Source organism: Rousettus aegyptiacus, unplaced genomic scaffold (genome assembly GCF_014176215.1).
Source record: "Rousettus aegyptiacus isolate mRouAeg1 unplaced genomic scaffold, mRouAeg1.p scaffold_m13_p_10, whole genome shotgun sequence".
In the NCBI taxonomy this organism is placed as follows: domain Eukaryota; kingdom Metazoa; phylum Chordata; class Mammalia; order Chiroptera; family Pteropodidae; genus Rousettus; species Rousettus aegyptiacus.
The window spans coordinates 13,648,253-13,668,683 of record NW_023416285.1 but is presented as its reverse complement, the minus strand read 5'-3'; the positions used below and the strand labels follow the sequence as shown (position 1 = coordinate 13,668,683).

Below are 20,431 nucleotides of genomic sequence, written 5' to 3'. Positions count from 1 at the left end.
GTGGTGTTTCCTTCTTTATCTCTTAAACTCCTTACCACGTAGGGATTTCTACTACAAATCAAATTTAAACTGTTTTTAGAGAAGACCTAGTCTATGTGCAAAGATGTAAAGATGTAATAGAATCCTTTCAAAGAGTTCTCTGGGCAATGCTACATCGTAAGGAACAATGCATTTCCTATCGTTTTCAGATTCTTAGACCAGAGAAAGAATATGATTGAGGGTGGGGGGAAGGAGTGACAATTTCGTAAAGTTCTTTGGTCCCATCCTTTTCCAGACTATATCTTTATTCGTGGGGCAAAGGAAAAAAATCCATGTAGAGTAAAATCGATTTTATGGATGGGCACAGGTGTATGTGCCCTGACTTTTGTCCAAGACAAGTCTTCGCTATAGAAAATACACATGGTCTATATAAAAAACCTAAGGAACTCTAAAGGACTCCAGGGGGATATAGGAAATTTTGTGTATGCGTGTGTATGTGTGAATGTGTGTGTGGAGAGGGAGATGGAGAAAGGGAAGAGAGAGAGCACCTGAGTTCGTGTGTGTTGTAGGTGGGAGGAGTGGTGGATCAAGTTAACATAAGGAAGTTTCACAGGCATTTGCTTAGACAGCTATAGAAGTAGTACCTAGAGAACGACGTCATTAAATGGAAAGGGTTTTTTTTTTTTTTTTTTTGTAAGTGGAACACTTCAGGCTAGGAGATTTCAGCACCTGCTTTAATCATACTCACAACTACTTTTATGAAGATTTACACTTATAGAAGTTTGAGTAGTTTTCTCAAGTTCTTTCCCTTTGCTTGTAGTTTGGAATTTTTCCATGTTTTTGGACGCAAATAAATGCAGCTGTTTGCTTTGTTAGAGCTATGGAAAACATATATTTATGCTGCATTTGTAATAGAGAATGTTCAATTGAGACCGAATTTGGCTCCTTGCCTTATGTTTCAACTTTTTTATCTAATAACATGAGGTCCTTCATTCATGCAAATGATGCTATTGACTCATCGGCATGGCATAGCAAAAGAACAGGGGTCTGGGCATAAAAACAACTCAGATTCAGTTCTGCTTCATCAGTAATGACCTTTATGGATGCAGCAGATTATATTTTCCAAAGATGGCCTCAAAAATCTTACATCCCCGAGGTCAGGACTGGTTAGTACTTGGATGAGCGACCACCTAGGAAGACCACCAGGTGCTGTAGGTGTAAAAAATAAAAAATAAGGGATTGTAAGCTGACAAGGTCCTTGCAATCTGTGAGGTCAACCAAGGGTTGCCTCGCCTAAAAAAAAAAAAATCTTACATCCCACATACTCCTTTACAATATGACCTTGACAATTTCCCATTCGGCGGAAGAGTCTGCATCCTCTCCCCTGGAATCCAAACAGGCTTGGAACTTCCATGTAACTAATGGAATGTCACAGAAGTGACCACGCGTGAATTCTGAGGCTGAGTCACAAAAGGCCATGTGCAGCGTCCACCTTGTTTACCAGGACATTCGCTCTAGGAGCTGGCCTGCCAGGCGAGGAGTCTGACTATCCCGAGGCTGCCATATTGTGAGGAAGCCAAGCGCCACGGAGTAGCCATGCATAGGTACTCCGGTCAAGAACCTAGTCTCTGTGTCCTCACAGCCCAGGTGCAAACCGATTGCAGCAGCCTTCAAAAGCTCCAAACTTTCAGTTGTGGAGTCACTTCCAACCTTCAAGTCTTTCCAACTCGAAGGCTCCGGATGTGCCAGACACAAGCTATTCCTGCTATGCTTTCTGAATTCTCCATCCACATAATCTGTCAGTATAGTATCCTATGCCACTGAGTTTGGAAGCAAGAGAAATGGAATCGGCAGCAATAGAAACAGAAAATCTGGAATCTGGAAGTGGGGGGGCTTCCGTAACAAAAAACTAAAACATGTGGCATTAGCTTCAGGACCCAGCAGCAGGCGGGTTCTAGAAACCCCTTTTGAGGGCAGTTAGGGCTTCAAGGAGTTTGCTGATGAGGGTTTAAAGCAAACTGAGGAAAACGTTATTAGAAACTGATGGGAAGGAGATTCTTGTTCTGTAGCAGAAGAAATTTCAGCAAAAGTGTTTCCTGTGGTAATGTATAAATAGAAAATATATCCATAGAACCTCGTAAACTGGATTTCTAGGCAGAGTATTGAGGGTACTGGCTGATTTCTAGTTGCCTATAATGAAATGAAAGCTGAGATAGGCTAAAGGATGAATTCTTAAGCTTCCACGTATAATGCAGAAACTATAAAAAGATCCTAGAACAACAATCTTTTCAGCCAGGAAAGAATCCCAAATGAAAAAGTGACTTCTGAGAAAATATAAGTTCATGATGTGGCTTTAAGATCCTTTGTTTAAATCTGAGAAAGGTCTAAAGTGCTATCTCAGAGATTCTTCCAGAAAGATAAAAGGCCTTCTAAGAATCTTTAGTGTGGGCCTTGTAGACCCTCCTCATTAAACAATGAAACTTCTAAAAATCTTGAGGGTGTTGCTCCACAATAATCACACCAAGGCCCACGAGAGAGAAGGGCCTGATTCAAAGACTTATAAACATGGTTTTGTCTAATACAGTGAATTATATATCAATACATAGTAAAAACATTTTTTTTTTCAAAAGGAACTACGTCAGCTTTGGATGGAAGAAACAGAAACAGGATAAAATTAAAAGATTTTTGACTTCTAACTCTTTAAAGATGAAAAGTCTATCTAGTTGCATGCATAAGTCATTTCTTGTGAAAAAGGAAGGATAACTCAGAGAGTAGAACCAAGATCCACAAAGAAAATCTCCTAAAGAGTAGGACTGAGTCTAAATCTGTGCCCAGGGTTCTGACTTGCTGTGGAACCAGCGGCCACTCATACCTCTGTTTTCCCTGTTTTTTAAATGGGAATGTTGACAATGGATATGCTAGACCTGTCTTACCATTGTATACTGCTCGTATATGCATCTCTTCAGTTCATAGATGTACAGATTAAGGAATAGTCTTTAAGGAGATGGACCAAAGAAAACTACCTCAGGAGCTTCATCCACACTTGGACATGACTTAAATGATGAGATTCTGGCTTATAACTGATGCAGTTAAGAGATGAAACTGTGTGTGTGTTGGGGGAGAGAGTTGATTCATTTTGAATGTGCAATGGGTATTGTGGCCAGTGGGCGTGGCCACTATCACAGGTTATACTTTCCAAAGATAATGGCAACAATTTCTCCCATCCCACAAACTCCTCTGAAGTGTAACTTTAGTACTCTTCTCACCTTCAGGTGGAGTCTGCATAAATTTTAACTCAGTTATGAACATAAAAAAATGTAGTGGAAATGATGTTAAATGTCTTCCAAGAATAGATCATAAAAAGCCACGTAGTTGCGACCATGTTTGCTGGAATAGTCATTCTTGCAACTTCACGGCACTGTGTGAGAAATAGCCATCCTGAGGCTTCCATGATGGTGAAAACCACGTGGACAGACTAAAGTCAACACTCTTGTCAATAGTCTTAGTGTCCTGCCAGACCAGGTGTCAGGCATACGATAGAATGAGCCGTTGGCTGATGCCAGCCCCAGCCAGAGTCACTCCCTGACTTTGAATCTCTCCAATAAAACCCCAGCCTCATGGAGAAGAGAAAGCTGGCTCCATTGTGCCCTTTCTGAATTCCCGAACATAGAATCCATGAGCATAATGACACGTTTTACATCAGTAAGTCTGGGATAATGTGTCACACAGCCCTGGACTTCATTTTGTTTTCACATTTGTGAGATGAAAAATTTGGTTGGTATGACTTCTAAGACTTCTTTTTTCAGCTACAAAGGCTTGAAAATCTGATTTCATCACCTTATGGCTTAAAAGCCTTTGGGTCAGACTGCTGGCTATTCTCTGACCCCAAATCTGTTCTCCTTTTTATGCACATGACCACCCAGGTAGAGAGTAATTTCCCAGGCTCTTTTGCAGTGGTACGTGACCATATGACTGAGTGGAGGGAACACTTTCCTTGTTTAGAAGGAAATTGCTGACCCTGGACTCATTTGCCTTCCCAAAAGCTAGAACGCACTTGGGCCAGCAACTCAGCTTCAAACTTGCACTTGAGATGAGTGAAGGAAGAACCAGAGTATGTAAAGAACCTGGGTCTCTGAGTGGCCTTGGGAGCAGGCCTGCCTTACCAGCCTGTCACGTGAAGGAGAAATTAAATTTTCTTATTCAAGCCACTGTATATTTGATCCTCTGTGACCGAAGCTTCGTTTTGATCCTAATACACCTCCAAAGGCTTCCAACGCTTTGTGACAAATTCCAACGTCTTTAACGTGGCTAAGGCTCTGGTTCTCCCTCCAGCCCACTCTCTCATTGGGTTTTTCCTACTCTGTGCTCAGGTTAAGCGGGTCATCGTGAAGTTCCTTTTTGTCTTCGTGTTGTTCTCTTTGCCTGAGTGGCACTCCTCAGCTAATCTCTTTTGCCTGGCGAACTTTTGCACATAATTCAGGTCTTGCTTTAAATGATATGTAACTTAGATTCCCTATTATATGCTTTCCGACCATCCTTAGATATTTTTTTTTTCCTCACAGCACTTATCACTTTGCTAATTAAGTAATCATTTGCATAAATTTGATGCCCTCTTTGTCACTATGCTGTAGACATTAAGGGGACAAGGTCCATGTCCTTTTTTGTTTCCTGCTCTATTCTAGGTACTCTAAACAGTGCCTGGCACATAATAGGTATTTAAAGAGTATTTGTTAAATTTTATTGAATGAACTTGTAAGACAGCTGACACCAAGTTTTGCAGTTTAGGCTTGTGGCCATAGATGTAAGTAAAAGATGAACTTGCCGCTACAGTTTCAACCTGCAATCTTGGTTTCATAGTTATTATGCTCACAAATCAGCTGAGCTCACCCCACCAGGCTGTGGGCCTCCTGAGTTCGCTCCCTATAGGCCATCTTGGTGTCATCAGGGACACTTCTGATAATAGAATCTCTCTCTTTAAAAAATTGGTTTATGGATGAAAAAGTCCCAAGTATATATAGGATGCTGAGTTTAGCAGAATTTGTATGTAAATTGGTATTTTGCTGGTGATCAATCTTGTGCTAAAAATGGAAAATCAATAAAAAAAGAAAAGAAAAGAAAAGAAAAGAAAATCTAAGGGGAAAAATAAGTTGTAGACATTTTTGGTCCAGTGAGTTTCCAAGTCCGAGGACACTGCATCTGAGACCAAGGTTACTGTCTGTTTCAAAAGTGTGCAGGAAAACCAGACGGCCCTCTCCCATGCACGGAATGCAGCCGGAGCTCCCGGCATAAGAACAGCTAAAACGCAAGGCTTCCCGTCACGCTTCCTGGGAATGGCCTTGCAGTATCTCCTTGAGATGAAGAAAGGAGTCGTCACCTGTGAACAGCAGTTCTGCGATCTCTCGGGCTGCAGAGTTCACTGAACTGCCGAAGGGGTAAGAGCTGACCTCGTGTGCCAGGTGGTGACTGCAGAAACAGCGGTGAGCTAAAGGACGTTGAAGTAGTAGGCAAAAGAATATAAATCAGTTTTTTGAAAAAAAAGAACCATCTCATCTCAGTGCCTTCAAATATATACATCGAAATGGGTTGGCATAACAGAAAGAAATGGGTTGCAAGGGGGAAGGGCAAATGTCATGAGTAGAACCAACCAGCCACTTCTGATTGAAGTGTGGGGTCGGGGTGAGGGGCTTGGGAAAGGTTAAGCATTTGTCGGGAAGCTGGTGGACCCAGAGAATTTATCTAGTTGCTTAATTAACTCTGTTGTAGAGAGATTTGGAGATGTCTCGTTGAAAAGAAAATAGCTGTGTGTTGTGAATTGTCCACCCCAACTCCCATCAGATTCGTATGTTGAAATCCTAACCCCCAGGACCTCAGAATGTGTCTTTATTTGGAAATAAGGTCATTGCTGATGCAATTAGGTTAAGACGAGGTCATACTGGAGTAGGTGGGCCCCTAATCCAGTATGACCGGTGTCCTTATGAAGAGCAGAAATTTGGGCAGAGATAGACACACATAGAAAGAAGACAAGATGAAGAGACACGGAGAAAACGGCATCTCCAAGGAGAGGCCTGGCATATCCTTCCCTCGGAAGGAGGCAACGTAACCAGTTCTGACTTTACACTTCTAGCCTCAGAGCTACAGGAAAATAAATTTTTGTTGTCTCAAGCACCCAGCCTGTGGTCCTTTGAACCAGCAGCCCTAGCCAACTCCCACAGTAGCATGGCACAATAACAGAGTGCATGGATCTCGGAGATGGGTTAGTCCTGGACCACCCACCCCTCACTAGCTCTGTGACTTTGGTCAAGCCATTTAAAAACTCTTTAAAATTCTCAGCTCCCTTTTCTTGTAAACACAGATAATCGAGAGTGATACTCAAAGCATTCAACAGCCCATAATCTGTAAGAGGCCGCTGAGCCCACTTACAGGACAGTGACTCTAGGTGTATTTGTTCTTGGAAATTCATTCCAGTCTTGGATGGCTAGACAGGCACCAAGCATTTACCTGCTGAGATGCCAGCAATACCTGCATCAGAGCTCCGCCTACTCCATTAGGGTCTGGTCAAATCAGGCCAGGAAGACACATGGGGATGGGAGCCATCAAGGAGGAACCACTCTGGGCTCTCGGGCTCATGGGGGCTCCCTGGCAGTGCACACCTGGTTCTCCTCTGTGCTGGGGTGTTCGGTGGCGGAGAGATATGAGGTAAGGGGCTCATTCAAGGGGCATAGAGCATACGATACTTACCCACCTATATGGAAGCATTTTACTATTTCAGCAACCAATAGGGCCTTCCTGAGTTTTACCTGCTGAATATCAGGCCCGGGACAATTATAGATAATTGTACAGTTTTGTGAAGATTAGATGAGATGACACATGTCAAGTGCTTAGCAAAGTGCTAATGGCGTATGGCAAGTGCCTAATAAACGCTAGTTTGCATTATTATTGAGAAGAATGGTATTTAAATAGAGCTCAGCAAACATTCAGTAAGCACCTACTATGTGCCAGGCCCTGCCAGACATTAGGAATGCAGAGCCGAATATGGCGAATATGGCGTACTCCCTTCCCTCAAGGAGTTTATTTGTAGCACAGCTGAGCCGCTCTTTTCTACTTCCCTGCTTTTCATAATGAAGGGGACAGACGGAGGGGCTTTTAGGGTGTCAGCGACTGTCATTGTCGGTTCCCCCTTCCTGTCCACACGAGATATCCTCGTACATTCCTCGCTTGAGCCTGTGTCATGGTTTGACTTAAGGGATCCCTGAACTAGTAGGTTCCAAAATGAACGAACAAACAAACAAACGATTTGTGTTGAGGCTTAAATGTAATTGATTTTGATTCTATTAAGATGGAAAGAGGTCAGGCGTGGTTACTACCTGCGCAGTATTCTTTCGCCAAACAGGGCACCAAAGGATAGTTTGTGTTCAAAATCAGAATTACTGCTGCGGCGGCTTGTTTCCAATGATGGCAACCATCGAATTTCTCCCTTTCCCTGTGTGTGTGGCTTCGCCCTCTCCCTTTCTAGAGGCAGAGTCTGCTCCCTGCCCTCTTGGATCTGGGCTGACTTGTGAGGCACTTCGAACAAAAGGTATGCTGGAAGTGACTCTATGCCAGCTCCAGGGCTAACTCTTAAGAGGACAAGCAACTCCCACTTTGCTATGGTCTCGATGTTTCTGTCCCCTCAAAATTAGTGAGTTGGAATTCTAACCCCAAGGTGATGGTATTATAAAGTGGGGACTTTGGGAAGTGATTAGGTCCTGAATGCTCTGCCCTCAGGACTCAGATTTATGTCCTTAGCAAAGAGACCCCAGAGAGCTAGCTCACCCATACACTGTGTGGAGGTCACAGTGAAGAGCGGGCCATCTAGCAAATGGGTTCTCATCAGACACCAAATGTGCCTGTATCGTGACCTTGGATGTCCAGCCAACTGTGAGAAAGAAATTTCTGTGGATTTTTAACTAACCAGTTTATGGTATTTTGTCATAGCCACCTGAATGGACAGAGACATGCTTCTACCTTTTTGAAATACTTCCTCTTGAGCAGCTCCCTCTGGGAACCGAGCAACTACATGTGGGAAGCCCAACATGGAGAGACGTGAGCCGGTGGTCCAGGTGACAGCCTCAGCTGAGCTCCCAGCTCACAGCCAGCATGGACCGCTAGCCACGTAAGTGTTTACCCTAGACACCCAGCCCAGCCAGGTCTTCAGAGGACCACAGTCCCAGTCTCTGTTTAACTTCCACCAGAGAGACTCCACATAAGAACTACCCAGCTGAGCCCAGCTAAACCACAAAACCACAAGAGGTGGTGATAAATTAACATTTAAGCCACTCGTTTGGGGCAGTTTATTGAATAGGAATAAATAAGCAGAATTCTGCTCTTCAGGAACCTTAAGCATTGTCATCTTGTAAGCACTGTGAAGAAGTCAGGGCATGGAAATCTGAAGTTCTGGGCTCCCACTAGAGCTCTGTCTATCACAAGCTCTGTGACCTTTGTCACGCTGGGCACCTATTTCTCCTCTTGTACAATAAGGGGTCCAGGTCACTATGATTCCTCAAACTTCTAACGCTCTGTGATGCTGTATTATCTCTTGGTAGGTATGAACATCATCTTCACTAACCTTTGGTACAGAGTTTCAGCCAAAGATAAAATTCTGCTTTAATTTAATAGAATCACAGACCTTCAAGGTCATCTGGCCCAATCTGCTCATCGCATAGCTGAGGACAAGTCACAGACAGGTGAAGGTCCTCCAGCTCCCACACTCGCTGCTCCCACCCACTGCTTCCTTTCTAAAGTGTTTGTCCAATTACTATTTCCTTCCTCTTGGAAAGGGGGCATTACTTCCTCTTGTTCAAATGTTCTGGGATTTGGTGAGTGAACTGGCTAACGTGTGCTTTTTGTATCTTTGTGGTCTTTGATGCTGCCCCGCCCAGCTTTCCACATGAACCTGGTTTTTCTTTTTGTGTGTTTTTTATTTTTATTTTTTTGTTTTTTTTCCTTTCACTTTTTATTATTCTAGAATATAGATAATATAAAAATTTCCATTTTAACCACTTTTAAGTGTATCAAATGGAACTAGTTTTCAGGGTTCATTCCCAGTGGCTGCCTGTATGACCCATCAAAACCGAAGAGGCCAGTTTTGGAACATCTTTCCATGTTTCTGCAGCATTCAACTGCTTGAGGAATGTGGCTATTAGACTAAAAGCCTCAAGGACAAAGACCTGGGTCTTAGTCTAGTTGTAATCCCCACAGCCTAGCTCAGCGTATAGGAAGGTTCGAGAAATGTTTGTTGAGGGAATAAATGATCTTTTATATTAAAAGAGACCTTCCTTAGACATTCTTATATCACCTTAAGATGATTTTTCCTGTTTTATGGGAACAAACAGCGTTAATAAATGGCAACCATCGTGTCACATGTGGGCACATATGTGACTCTTTCCCCAAAAGCAAGCTAGTCAGTGCAATAGCAGGAGCACGATGAGCTCGTAAATACTCTTGTTGACAGTTTCTCTTTAGAAATCATGTTTACTTGCCATGTTCGGTTTCTGTTAGAGAACAAGGAGAATTTGCCCTTCGGTGACTGAATGAGGTCAAAGCATAATAATCAGTGCCACCAAGGGCTGACAATTCTGCCCCACAGAATGTAATAAAAATGAGCAGATCACTACCATCTTTGAAACATTTGCTCAAGATCCGTCCGTGTTGTCACAAACGGCAGTGTTTCATCTTTTCTTATGGCCGAGTAATATTCCATTGTATATATGCACCACAGCTTCTTTAGTCAAAAGACACTTGAGCTGTTTCCAGGTCTTGGCCGCCCCGAATGATCCTGCAATGAACATTGGGGTGCATATGATAAGCGAAATAAGTCAGACAGAAAACGTTGAGAACCATATGATTTCACTCGTATGTGGAATATAAAACTGAAAGCAACAAATGAACAAAAACTCAAAAGAAAGAAAGGAAAGATTTGCTTAAATATGCCCACAAAGCAGAGCTGTGGGCTGTAACCAAACACCTCTTTGTGTGCCCTAAGACCAGGTGGGTCACAGCAGCTCAGGGCCCCACAATTGTTTGGACATTGGAAGAAATCCGCAGCTTTGATAGAAAGCAAGAATTTTTGTCACTAACGGGAATGAAAGGATGGTAAAACTCTTTGGCCTGGCCCTGTCTCTGGTGTCTTGAACTTCCTGTTTTATTGCAATTACAAGTTGCAGAATAAGGCCTGGCCCGGAGAGGCTACTCCCAAACTGCAAAAGGTTCTCTTTGCTGTCACCGTCAGGGCCGTGCTGGAGAGGCTGCTACCTACAGGGAAAAGCGCAGCATTAAATAAATGCCATGACCTGATACGAGGGAGAAGATAAAAATCAACATCCAGTGTCGTGAAGGACAGCCTAATGGACAATAAATATTTTACCAGCTCTGGCCGTTTATATGGAATGCCACCTTTTCACCCTCTCTAGCAAATTGTTTTGTTTTGTTTTTTGTTTTTTTTTTTTTCTCCCCAAGTCCCATTATTCTTTCGTAGTGCAGAAGGAAAAAACAACACTTCTGTCATTTCACTAACAAATGCTGTGCACATAGTAGGTCCTAGGTAAAGTTAATCTCTCTTCTTTTTTTCTCCCCTGCCCATCTCTACTGGATAAAAATTGTTCCCCAACCCCAAGACAAAAATCAGACAGGAGGACAATGTAGGTGATTCTATTTTGGACAGTCATCAGACATTTTTTTTTTTTTTAATAAGTCTTCCAGAGCAACAGGGTCAGTCCCCCTATTGGCCTGCAGGAGAGGCCATGGCCCCCAAGTCAGACGCTTCTATTTTCAGCTCCCCAAGTCCAGAGAGTGGTAACCTCGCCTTGCTGAGGGCCACACAGCCAACCCGCCAGGGCCAGCAGCTAGGGCCTGCAGCCTCTCTGCATTTTCATTTCCATAAATTTACATCACATTTGTGCTGAATCATATCACCCCCTCCCCCCATGCAAAAGAAATGAACTGTATTATCAATAAGTACGACGAATTCAAATAAGCTGAGAGGTGAGTATCTTTCCCTATCTCTTTTCCATTTAACGCCTTCCTTGGGCCATAGCTCACTTATTCCACGCCCCCCACCAGCCTGGGCCGTCTTTCTCCCCATCCACCCCTGTGCCCAAGGTTTCCCACTTTTCTCTTCTTGATTTTCCTGCCTCTCATCAGGACCCCCCGGGCCCTGCATCTCCCTCTGTCTCTCCTCTCCTACCTGGCCTCCTCCGGCAGATCGGCCTTTTCCTGCTGCCATCTCAGTCCCCCTCCTGGAACTCCTCCATCAGCTGAAGGAGCTGCCCCTCTGCGTCCCCTTGTCCCCACCCCCACCCCAGCCAATCACACCCACGCTTGTGCTCCGTCTGGATGGCAATTGCAGTCCCGGGCCTGCCAGGCCATCATCAGCCCCACTCAGTCATTTTGGGTACCTCCTGGAGGTTCAGCGGGGAGTGGAACTTCCTTCCACCCCCTGCTGCCGGGCTGATTGGCAGCCAGCAGGGCTGGAGGGAGCAGTGCACAACTGATTGTTTGCTGCTGGGCAGGGAGAGGGCCCAGGAGCTCAGGGGCTAAGAGACAGAGGATGCTCTGATCAGGAAGCTGGCCAGGCTCTCCTGCCTGCCTGTCTGGTGTCTGGCTGCCGGCCCTGGAAGAAAAATGGATGAGGCCCTTTGCAGAGTGTCCCCAGGTAGGGGGAAGAGAGGAGGTTCATCTTTTACAAAATTGAGGCCAGAGGCCCAAGGGACCTCAGGTCTCAGGGCTTTGCAGAAGGCCTGACTGCAGTGCACACTGGGACCTGCAGTCCCCGGCCGGAGGATGAAATCAAGAACAAAGGAAGGCATTTAGCAATCAGCCCAGGGGTACTCCTGGCAGGACCTGTCAAAATGGCCCCCCTTTGAAGAGCAAGAATTAGGGACTTTGGCTCACATAGAGCTAATACACACACACACACACACACACACACACACACACACACACATGCGCGCGCGTGTGTGTGTATGTGTGTGTATCTATCATTATAAGGTGCGGTCATTATGAATCATTTTCTTTCCATGCTCATCAGACTGGGTTTCTTAATTCAGGCAGGAGAAAAGTGACTGGGGAAAGGAGTGGCCATGAATATTGTCCCAGTTGTATAGTTCTGAGAAAAATCGAGCCAAAAATCTCTCCTGGAGATTTGCTTCATTTCCTTTAATGAGAACTCTGACATTTTTGCTTGGGCAGCCAGAATGTAACGAAAAATACTGTCGGGAGAAGGTGTATCAAAAGCTTTAGGGTTTTCTCTGTGTGTCTGGGGCTGCTGGCACTTGGCCAAAGTCATCCTGCAAGTCAGTAGATAACCTGCAAGGAGAGGCCCAGGTTTCTAACAATGAGTTCAAGTCGTCCTTTCTTTTCCGATCTCTCCAGGGATTTTGTTTTGTTTTGTTTTCATCAGTATCCTCCCTTTCAATTTCTTAGATTAAGCTATTTTTGGAGTTTCCACTTCTAAAACCCTCTCTAACTTTTGAAAGTGAAAAGCATCACTCAAAACCATCTGAGTACTTTCTTCTAACACTGGATGTGCATATAAATAAATAAATAAAACTGGCCTGGGGCTATGAATATACAAGGAAAAATTAGGTCCCCAGAGGTTTCTCAGAGAGCTAAGGGGATGTGAAAAGAGAGGCTCACACCAATGTGTTGCTGCTTAGCATGAGGGTGGCAAATTTAAGAGAAGGGCTCTTGGTTTTAAACTAGTCCTGTGCAAGTGTATGCTTTTATCAGAGTAAGGATAGTTGGTCAGCAGTTTTATTTATTTTTTGATTTTTTGAAAAAAGTTAACCACAGTATAATTAGCTTTGTTTTTGTCAGCCCAGGCTGCTGTTGATGAGGTATCTGGAGGCCTTCTGGTATAGGTGCCTAAAAGCTTAAATAGCATTTAATTATTATTATTACTCAATGTCAGGCTACATAAATGAAAAGAGATAAAAAAGAATCGCTCGCAGCAACACTGCCTTGGTTTGTGATTTCATCACATCTCACAAGCGAAGCAGATTCGAGCTGGCACGTGGGGCATGAAACCTCTAAGGAAAACCCAGGCGACTGAAGATGCTGTTTCAACTGAGTTGGAAGTTTTTCCACATGCTGGGGAGGGAAGAGGCTTGCCTCTTTGATTTTCCTCCTCAATTTTATTTTTAAATACCTTCATAACTGGCTGACTTACTTCAGAGAAGGAAAGCAAATAAGAGACATGGCGTCACACAGAGAGTGGTCCTAAAGGTACATGGCCTCTAATGTAAGATCTCTTGGCTCCCAACAGCTTGCCGATGGTCTGTCCTGCTGCCTGAAATACCAGCGAAGGCTCTCAATGAGCAGGAGTACTTAAAGCCTCAGCTAAACATGGAGACTGGAAGGGGCAAGATGCTTTCCCACCTGAATGCCAGCTGAGAGCAAGGAGCAGACCAGGAGGCAGCAGGAGGCAGATGGATCAAGTTATGTCCACTCTTACAGTCTATTTCATCGACAGGTCAGAATGAAACCAGACGGTTTGCCAGGAGGCAATAGATTGGCAAACAGTACCTTGCTTCTTAGCATGAGACATCAGGCTGTTCGAAACAAGTGCTTGGCGCTGAGTTAACCCCAGACGTTCAGCTCGGGGATGACCTTCTTTCTGCACTCCTTGGATTAAGAAGGGAATGAATTAGGTGGCCCAGCTTGGTCAGCCTTAGCTGCATTCTGGCCCCTTCTTTCTCTCTTCTTATTCCTTAGAGCAAAACTTTGATGGTAAGCATGCAAACCCATCAGGTTCCGGGACAGGGACTATGGGCAGCAATGATATAGAACCCAGGATGGCTATAGTATTTGCACACAACAGGCATGTAATAAATGTACTGGGTCCTTCTCTTAGTCTTTGGTCTGCCAGATTCTGTTGCAGAATCTTCTTTAGATGAGGACTCAACAGGTCATGATGCCAGGGCCTATTGCTTTTTAAGGGCTGCTGGAGCTCAGGCCATCCAGGCTCTTTATCACTAGTGTCACCATTTGTGTCAGTTATTTGTTGATGTGCAGCAAACTCCCCCAAACATCAGCGGCTTAAAACAACAACAGTTTATATGGCATGTGATCTGTGGGTCAGCGAACTAGGCAAGGCTCAGCTGGGTAGTTGTTCTGCTGGTCTCAGCTGGGCTCATCTGTGGCACCTAGGGGTTGATGGCCTCACTCACATATGTGACAGTTTGCTGGTGGTGTCCTTCATTATCCAGCAAGCTTTTCTGGGCTTGTTTCTATGGTGGGGACCACAGGATCCCAAGAACATCAGCAAGGATTTGCCTGACTGCACAAGTGTTTTACAAGCCTCTTTGTGCAGCACATTTGCAAACATCGCATTAGCCAAAGCAAGGCACATGGCTGAGCCAAGGGTCAAAGTTACAGACAATGGCTGTAACTTTGACAGTATTTTGCAAACAAGCTACCATGTCCACAAAACAAGGCCAGCAATAGAATGCAATCTTTCCAATTCCCAGCAGTGATACTTCATTTTCAGGTTTCCAACATACAAAAGAGGGCCTCATGGAGCCAGAAATCCTAGCTGAGTCTCTGTTTCTCCACTTTTCAAGCCTCAACTTCGCCATTTGATAAGTGGAGATAATGTCCACCTTATAGAGTTGATCCAGGATCAACAGGGGCTAAAAATAATAAATAAATGTTGGCTGTGATGCTTTCGCACCTGCAAAAAAGGTTCACTTCTTCTCAACCTACCTGTTCATCTCCACAGGCAGTGCTTCTGCAGTATGGAAAACTCACTCGCTATTGGTGGTGGTCCGTGAGACGATTTTAGGCGGCACAGGAAAACCACCTAGAATAATGTCGCTCATGGGTGAACCTGGCCTGCCCTGCCCACTGTCATTCTCTTTAAGTCCTTCCTCTTAGAGGATGTTACAGTTTGATGCTGTTACGTCTAGAGTATCTCTCCTGCCGTGTGCTAAACATCACACTCAGAGCCTTTGGTTCTATTTAGAATTCAATATCATTTTACTTCCAATTTTTACACTTGCTTTCTATTTATGACAGCTGATAATTTAAGAAATAAATAGAAGTAAACCTTAGTAGCTTGAAAAACAATGTTAAATATATTACGCGTGGTTCATTCATTCATGCGTTCACCAAATCTTTGTAGAGCACCTACTATGTGCCAGGCCCTGTAGCTGTCATTCATCAGAGAACACAGCAAAGCCTCCTGCTCCGGTGGGGCTTATACCGTAGCGGCAGGAGCCTGATGGCTTTCAGGGAACGGCCGGATCCGGGGATGTGCTTCCCGAGGGGGTCACACAGGTGCCTGCCCCGCCCGCCTCCCGCACTGCAGAGCGGTAATGCCGGGGTCAGGGGTCTCCTCGGGGCTGAGACCCGGGCTGCCCTTGCGCTAGGAGCCCGGGCGCGGGCCAAGGGTGGAGGTCGCGGGCGGGTAAGCGCGGGGCGGGCCGGCCGGGCCGGGCCGGGCCGGGCCGTGGCCGCGGCCCCCGGAGGCCTCGGCTCCTCCTCCCCTTCCTCCCGCCGAGGCTGACGTTGAGTCAACAGCGCGGCGGCCGCAGGAGGCGGCGGCGCAGCGGCTCGGAGGCGCGGGGCGCTCGCGGGCCCCGGGGGCGGCGACGGCCGCGGCGCGCGGGGAGGAAGAGGTGGCGGCGGAGGCGGGCGGCGACCGAGCGGCGGGCCCGCGCCTGCGGGAGGCGGCCATGAACAGCGACCGGACGGAGAGCGACTGGCAGGGGCTGGTGAGCGAGGTGAGGCCGAGGCGCCGGCCAGGCGGGCCGGGCCGGGCCGCGCCGGGCGGCCGCCAGCCCCGGGCCCGCGCCCCCGGGGGCCCGGGCCGGGGCAGGGACGCGCGGGTGCGCGCCCCCGGTCGCCGCAGCGCGCTGCCCCCGCGCGACCCGCCCGGTGCGCCCTTCCTCCCGCACTTTCCGGTCTATCCCGGGGCCACTCTCTCCCACGCCATCAGGTGCCAGCCTTTGGGGAGGGGACTTCCCTCCGGCTGGGCTTGGCTCTGGATTGGAGAGAGAAGCCCGGGATCCGGGAGCAGGAGCCAAGTCACACCTGCCTTCCTGTTCACCACTGTTTTGGAGCCAAGCGATTGGACACCCAGTGCTGAAGCTGCAAGGTGGTGCCAGGGGGGAAATCCGGCCCGAGTAACACCTGGACCAGGTGGAATTACCTGCGCAGATGTTTGGGTGGGGGACAGCTGGGTCCTCCGTAGCCTTCATTCATTCACTTATTCACTTCAGTTAACACGTGTTTACCGCCGGCCTACTATGTGTAAGGTGGTGAGCCATTTATCAAAGGCGTGAACCACAGGTGCGAAAGTCACCGACCTGTGGAAGCAGAGGTCACCATGCCCCTCTGTGTTGTCATAAACGCCCCTGAGGTCTGTTTTGGGACTCCTGCGCCATTCCCTCTTCAGCCCACCCTAAGAGTTTTTTGGACTGGTGGGGGCTGCCTGACTTCTCCAGGTGAGAAGGAGTGCTGGCGTCTCCTTATCACAGGTAATTTGCTTGTCCTGACTTCCATCGTTTGTGAAGGCAGTTAGTTACCCATGTTACCTAGCCATGCTGACCATCCACCAGAAATTCTCTCTTCTCTCTCTCCTGAGAATTATTCTCCACCCCAAGGCCCACGTTGGGCTTCTTTTTCTTTACTCCTGTGCATACGTGCAGGTGTAATGGTTTGCTTGCTCCCTTCCCTTGCAGGGTGTTGGAAGGAAAACCTTGTATTGTCTTTTTCTTCTAATCATTTTCTGAGCCTCCAGGTCAGCCTGATAACAGTACTTAATGTCTAGTATGTGCAAAGCGTTATGTTTCTGAAGAGGAATGAGATGTCATATCTTCTCCCCTAGTTGAGTTTACTCTTGGGTAGTAGATGAAAACTCCTAACTGCACAGAATTATGAGGTATTGTATTACAGCCTGTCCTCGTCTCCTCAGGCTTTCTGTCAGGGGACAGATCCTCTGGGCATCTTTTCTCTCAGGCTCTTGAGAATCATACCCAGTAGTCAAGGAGGCTGGAGGTAGTTCTTCATAGAAGTCCAGTGTTGGACTTAAAGAGCAGCAGAATATTCACTATGCTAACAATTGCTTATCAGATGCCTTTTGGGAGTCAGGTTCATTGCTAGGTGCTTGGGGTTGAGTGGTGAAGAAGAGAGAACTCCTTCCTCCCTCAAAGGACTCCTGGAGCATGTGGTATGGTTTGGGAGGGGAGTCACACTAACACTAAGGGGATATTAAAGAACGGAATGAAGGATGAAAAGCCGAAAGAAGGAGGTGCGTTGTATTGTAACCTAGCAGTCTCCCAGCTGGGCTGTGCGTTTTACTTTGCTCATTGTTCGAAGGGCCTACACACTGAGCAGGTGCTCAAAAACTGCTTGTAGAGTAAGTCGACATCCTGAAGTGGGTCTTTCCGGAGTTGTCTTGCCAATGCCAGCCCCATTTCTCCAGATGTATGCCTTAATATCTTCCATAGGCCTTCATTAGGGGCTTAGCATATGGAAGGCACACAGCAAGGAATTGGGGGGTGCGTATGCCTTCTGCCTTCACAATGGCTCATAACTATTTCTCGAGTCTGTCTTTGATGTCAGCCAATTTACGTGGCCTCGTCTCATAGCTGTATAAGGTAGAAATTCTTTCTCATTTTACAGATAAGGAGACTGTGGCTCAGACAGGCTAAGGAACTTGCTCAGAGCCTTACAGCTGGAGGGGACAGGGTTGGAACCCTGGTCTGTCTGTCTCTGGGGCTTGGGATCTTTAGACCTTACTTTGTGTTTTTAATCATCAGTTCATCTGTCTGTATTTTTCACTAGACAGCAGGTTACCCAGGAACCACGTCTTACTCATTTTTGAATCCTCAGCAAATAGATTAAGTGTTTTTCAGAATGTGATCCACAAATCACCTACATCAGAGTCATTTTGAGAGCAGTCACTTTGCATTTTTGGCAAAAAATGCAAGATTCTGGGTCTCTCCCCAGATCTGTTGTAGCAGATTGAAATATCTCCCTGCCCCCGCTCCGCTCCAGTGGGTTCGTCTGAGCCCTAACCGTCCAACCTCATGAATGCGACCTTAGTTGGAAATAGGGTCTTTGCAGATAGAATCAAGTTAAGAATCTTAGGATGAGGCTATCCCAGATTTAGGATGGGCCCTCAATCTAATGAATGGTATCCTTACAAAAGAAACCAAAGGTAGATTCGTGACACAGAGATCCAAGGGAGAATGCTATGTGAAGACGGAGACACACCGAGAGAACATCCGTGTGTAGACAGAGGCAGAAATGAGAGTTATGCAGCAACAAGCCAAGGAATACCAAGGGTGGCCGGCAGCCACTGGAAGCTGGAATGGCCTGGAACACATTCTGCCTCAGAGCCTCCAGAAAAAAAAACTAATTTTATTACCACCTTGATTTTAGACTGCTAACCTTCACAACTGTGAGAGAATACATTTCTGTGTTTTAAGCCACTCAGTTTGTGGTCATTTGTTGTGGCGGGCACAGGAAATAGATACACGTAGGACGTGAAAGTGCCTGGAGATGTAGCCCCAAATCTGCATTTCTCACAAACCGAGCTACCCAGGTGACTCCTCTGCACCCTCGAGTTCAACTGGCCAGGTGTGGACTAGGCCCGGTGTGGAGAGCTGTCCGGTGCTCAGCCAGATAGGATTCAAGAAAGAGTGTGGTCAGCGGCCATTGGTGTCTCAAAGTGATTTTGGAAGCCAGCTAAAGGAACTGGAGAGGACATCCTCTGACATCCGCCCGGGCCAGATGGGCCTTTTGATGAGCTCACAACTATTCCTGCTGAAGTCCCGGTTTCTACCTCCCACCCTGGATCCGCACTCCGTCGCCCGTCCTGCCCAGAGCCTGTGCTCTCATTCAATCAGTCTGCTTCCTTGGCTTGCCTCTAGGAAGCAGTTTTCATTTACCACGATCCTACAGAGATCAGTTATTTTCATATTTTTAGTGTAACAAGCTGAAATTACAGCCTCCTCTTAGGCCCCGAAGTAAACGCGGCCATGCATGTGAAAGCAGCGTGGCTGGAGTTCTGTTCTGGAAATTAGATATGTGGGGAGGGGGAAATGTTCTTCTTATCACCACCTGAGGCGATCTTTCAAAATCGGGAAAACCTTGACATGCAGCCGTGCGGACAATCAATAACTTTTTATTTCCGAGATAAAAATCCTGGTCATCTCTCCGCCTACTGCCCTATGATAAACCATGCCTAATTCAATTTCACTATTTGAATTTTGGTTAATTAATTAGATAGCAATCACACTCATTCTCCTTGAGAGTGTTGCATGCAGTAGCTGTGAGGCAGAAAGAAGACAGTTAACCCTGCGCCTCTACCCAAAGCAGAGCCACTGATTTTTGGAAGAGAGCGATTGACTGGGCACATCGTGCGGCCCTGTGGTTTAGGGCACAGCTCTGGGTCTTGGTTGTGGACTGAGACCTGGGCGTGGGTCTTGTCTCTACCGCTCTCTTGATGCAAACGATCAAAAGCCCAACCTAGAGTGCTTTAGCTCAGAGAGAATTTTCTGGTTGGTGTTGTGGGTTGAATTGTGTCCCCAAAAAGATAGGTTCAAGTCCTTACCCCTTTATCTGTGAATGCAACCTTATTTGGAAGAAGAATCTTTAAAGAGGTAATCAGGTTAAGGTGAAGTCATTAGGATGGGCTCCTGATCCAGTGACCAGTGTCCTTGTAATAAGGAAGAGGGAAATTTGGACACAGATGCGCAGAGGGAAGACAAGGTGAAGTCACAGAAAAAGGAAGGCCATGTGATGACAGAGGCAGAGATTAGAGGCATGCAGCTGCGAGCCAAGGAACGCCAAAGCTCGCTGGCCACTGTCAGGATCCAGAGAGACAAGAAGCATCTCCCCTAGTGCAGGGGTCTCCAACCCCCAGGAGGAGCCGAGGCCTGTTAGGAACTGGGCCTCACAGCAGGAGGTGAATGGCGGGCAAGCGAGCAAAGCTTTATCTGTATTTGCAGCCGCTCCCCAGCACCAGCATCACCTCCTCAGCTCCACCTCAGGTCATCAGGCATTAGATTCTCATAGGAGCACCGGTCCCTGGTGCAAAAAAGGTTGGATACCTCTGCCCTAGAGCCTTATTAGGGAGCTGTTCATGGGGCCCTCCCAGGACCATATGGACTGAGAGTGGTTTGGGACAGTGGGAGCTGTTTGCCAGAAAAGGAATGGGTGTTGATAGAATCACTACACTGTGCAACTTCTCTGAGCCTCGTTTTTCTCATCTTTAAATAAGATAATAAAATACCTACCTCATAGGTGCTATAATTGTGAGGCTCAAATGAAATAATGCTTGTTAGTGCTTAGCTCTTCACCTGGAAGGTAGTAAGTGTTTAGTGACCATTAGTACAATGAAAGTGACCCTCAGGACACAAACTCAGGTGTTCCCAAAATGAAAACTTCTTTATTTTGCTATAACATC

General features: G+C 46.4%; 1 protein-coding gene across 2 annotated transcripts in view; it reads left to right on the top strand.

Moving 5' to 3' along the window:
- Window positions 1-15,246: 15,246 nt before the first annotated feature.
- Window positions 15,247-20,431, top strand: part of CCDC149 (coiled-coil domain containing 149) — a 96,279-nt gene continuing 91,094 nt past the window's right edge. Inside the window, exon 1 of one of the 2 annotated variants that reach the window (XM_016154818.2) lies at window positions 15,247-15,326. Coding sequence is in view for 1 of the 2 variants with exons in the window: in XM_016154817.2 (XP_016010303.2) it covers window positions 15,690-15,737 (48 nt within the window). In the remaining variant the exon portion in view is untranslated. Of the gene's footprint in view, window positions 15,327-15,624; window positions 15,738-20,431 lie in introns of those variants that run through there. The other variant, XM_016154817.2, reaches the window with a different exon arrangement.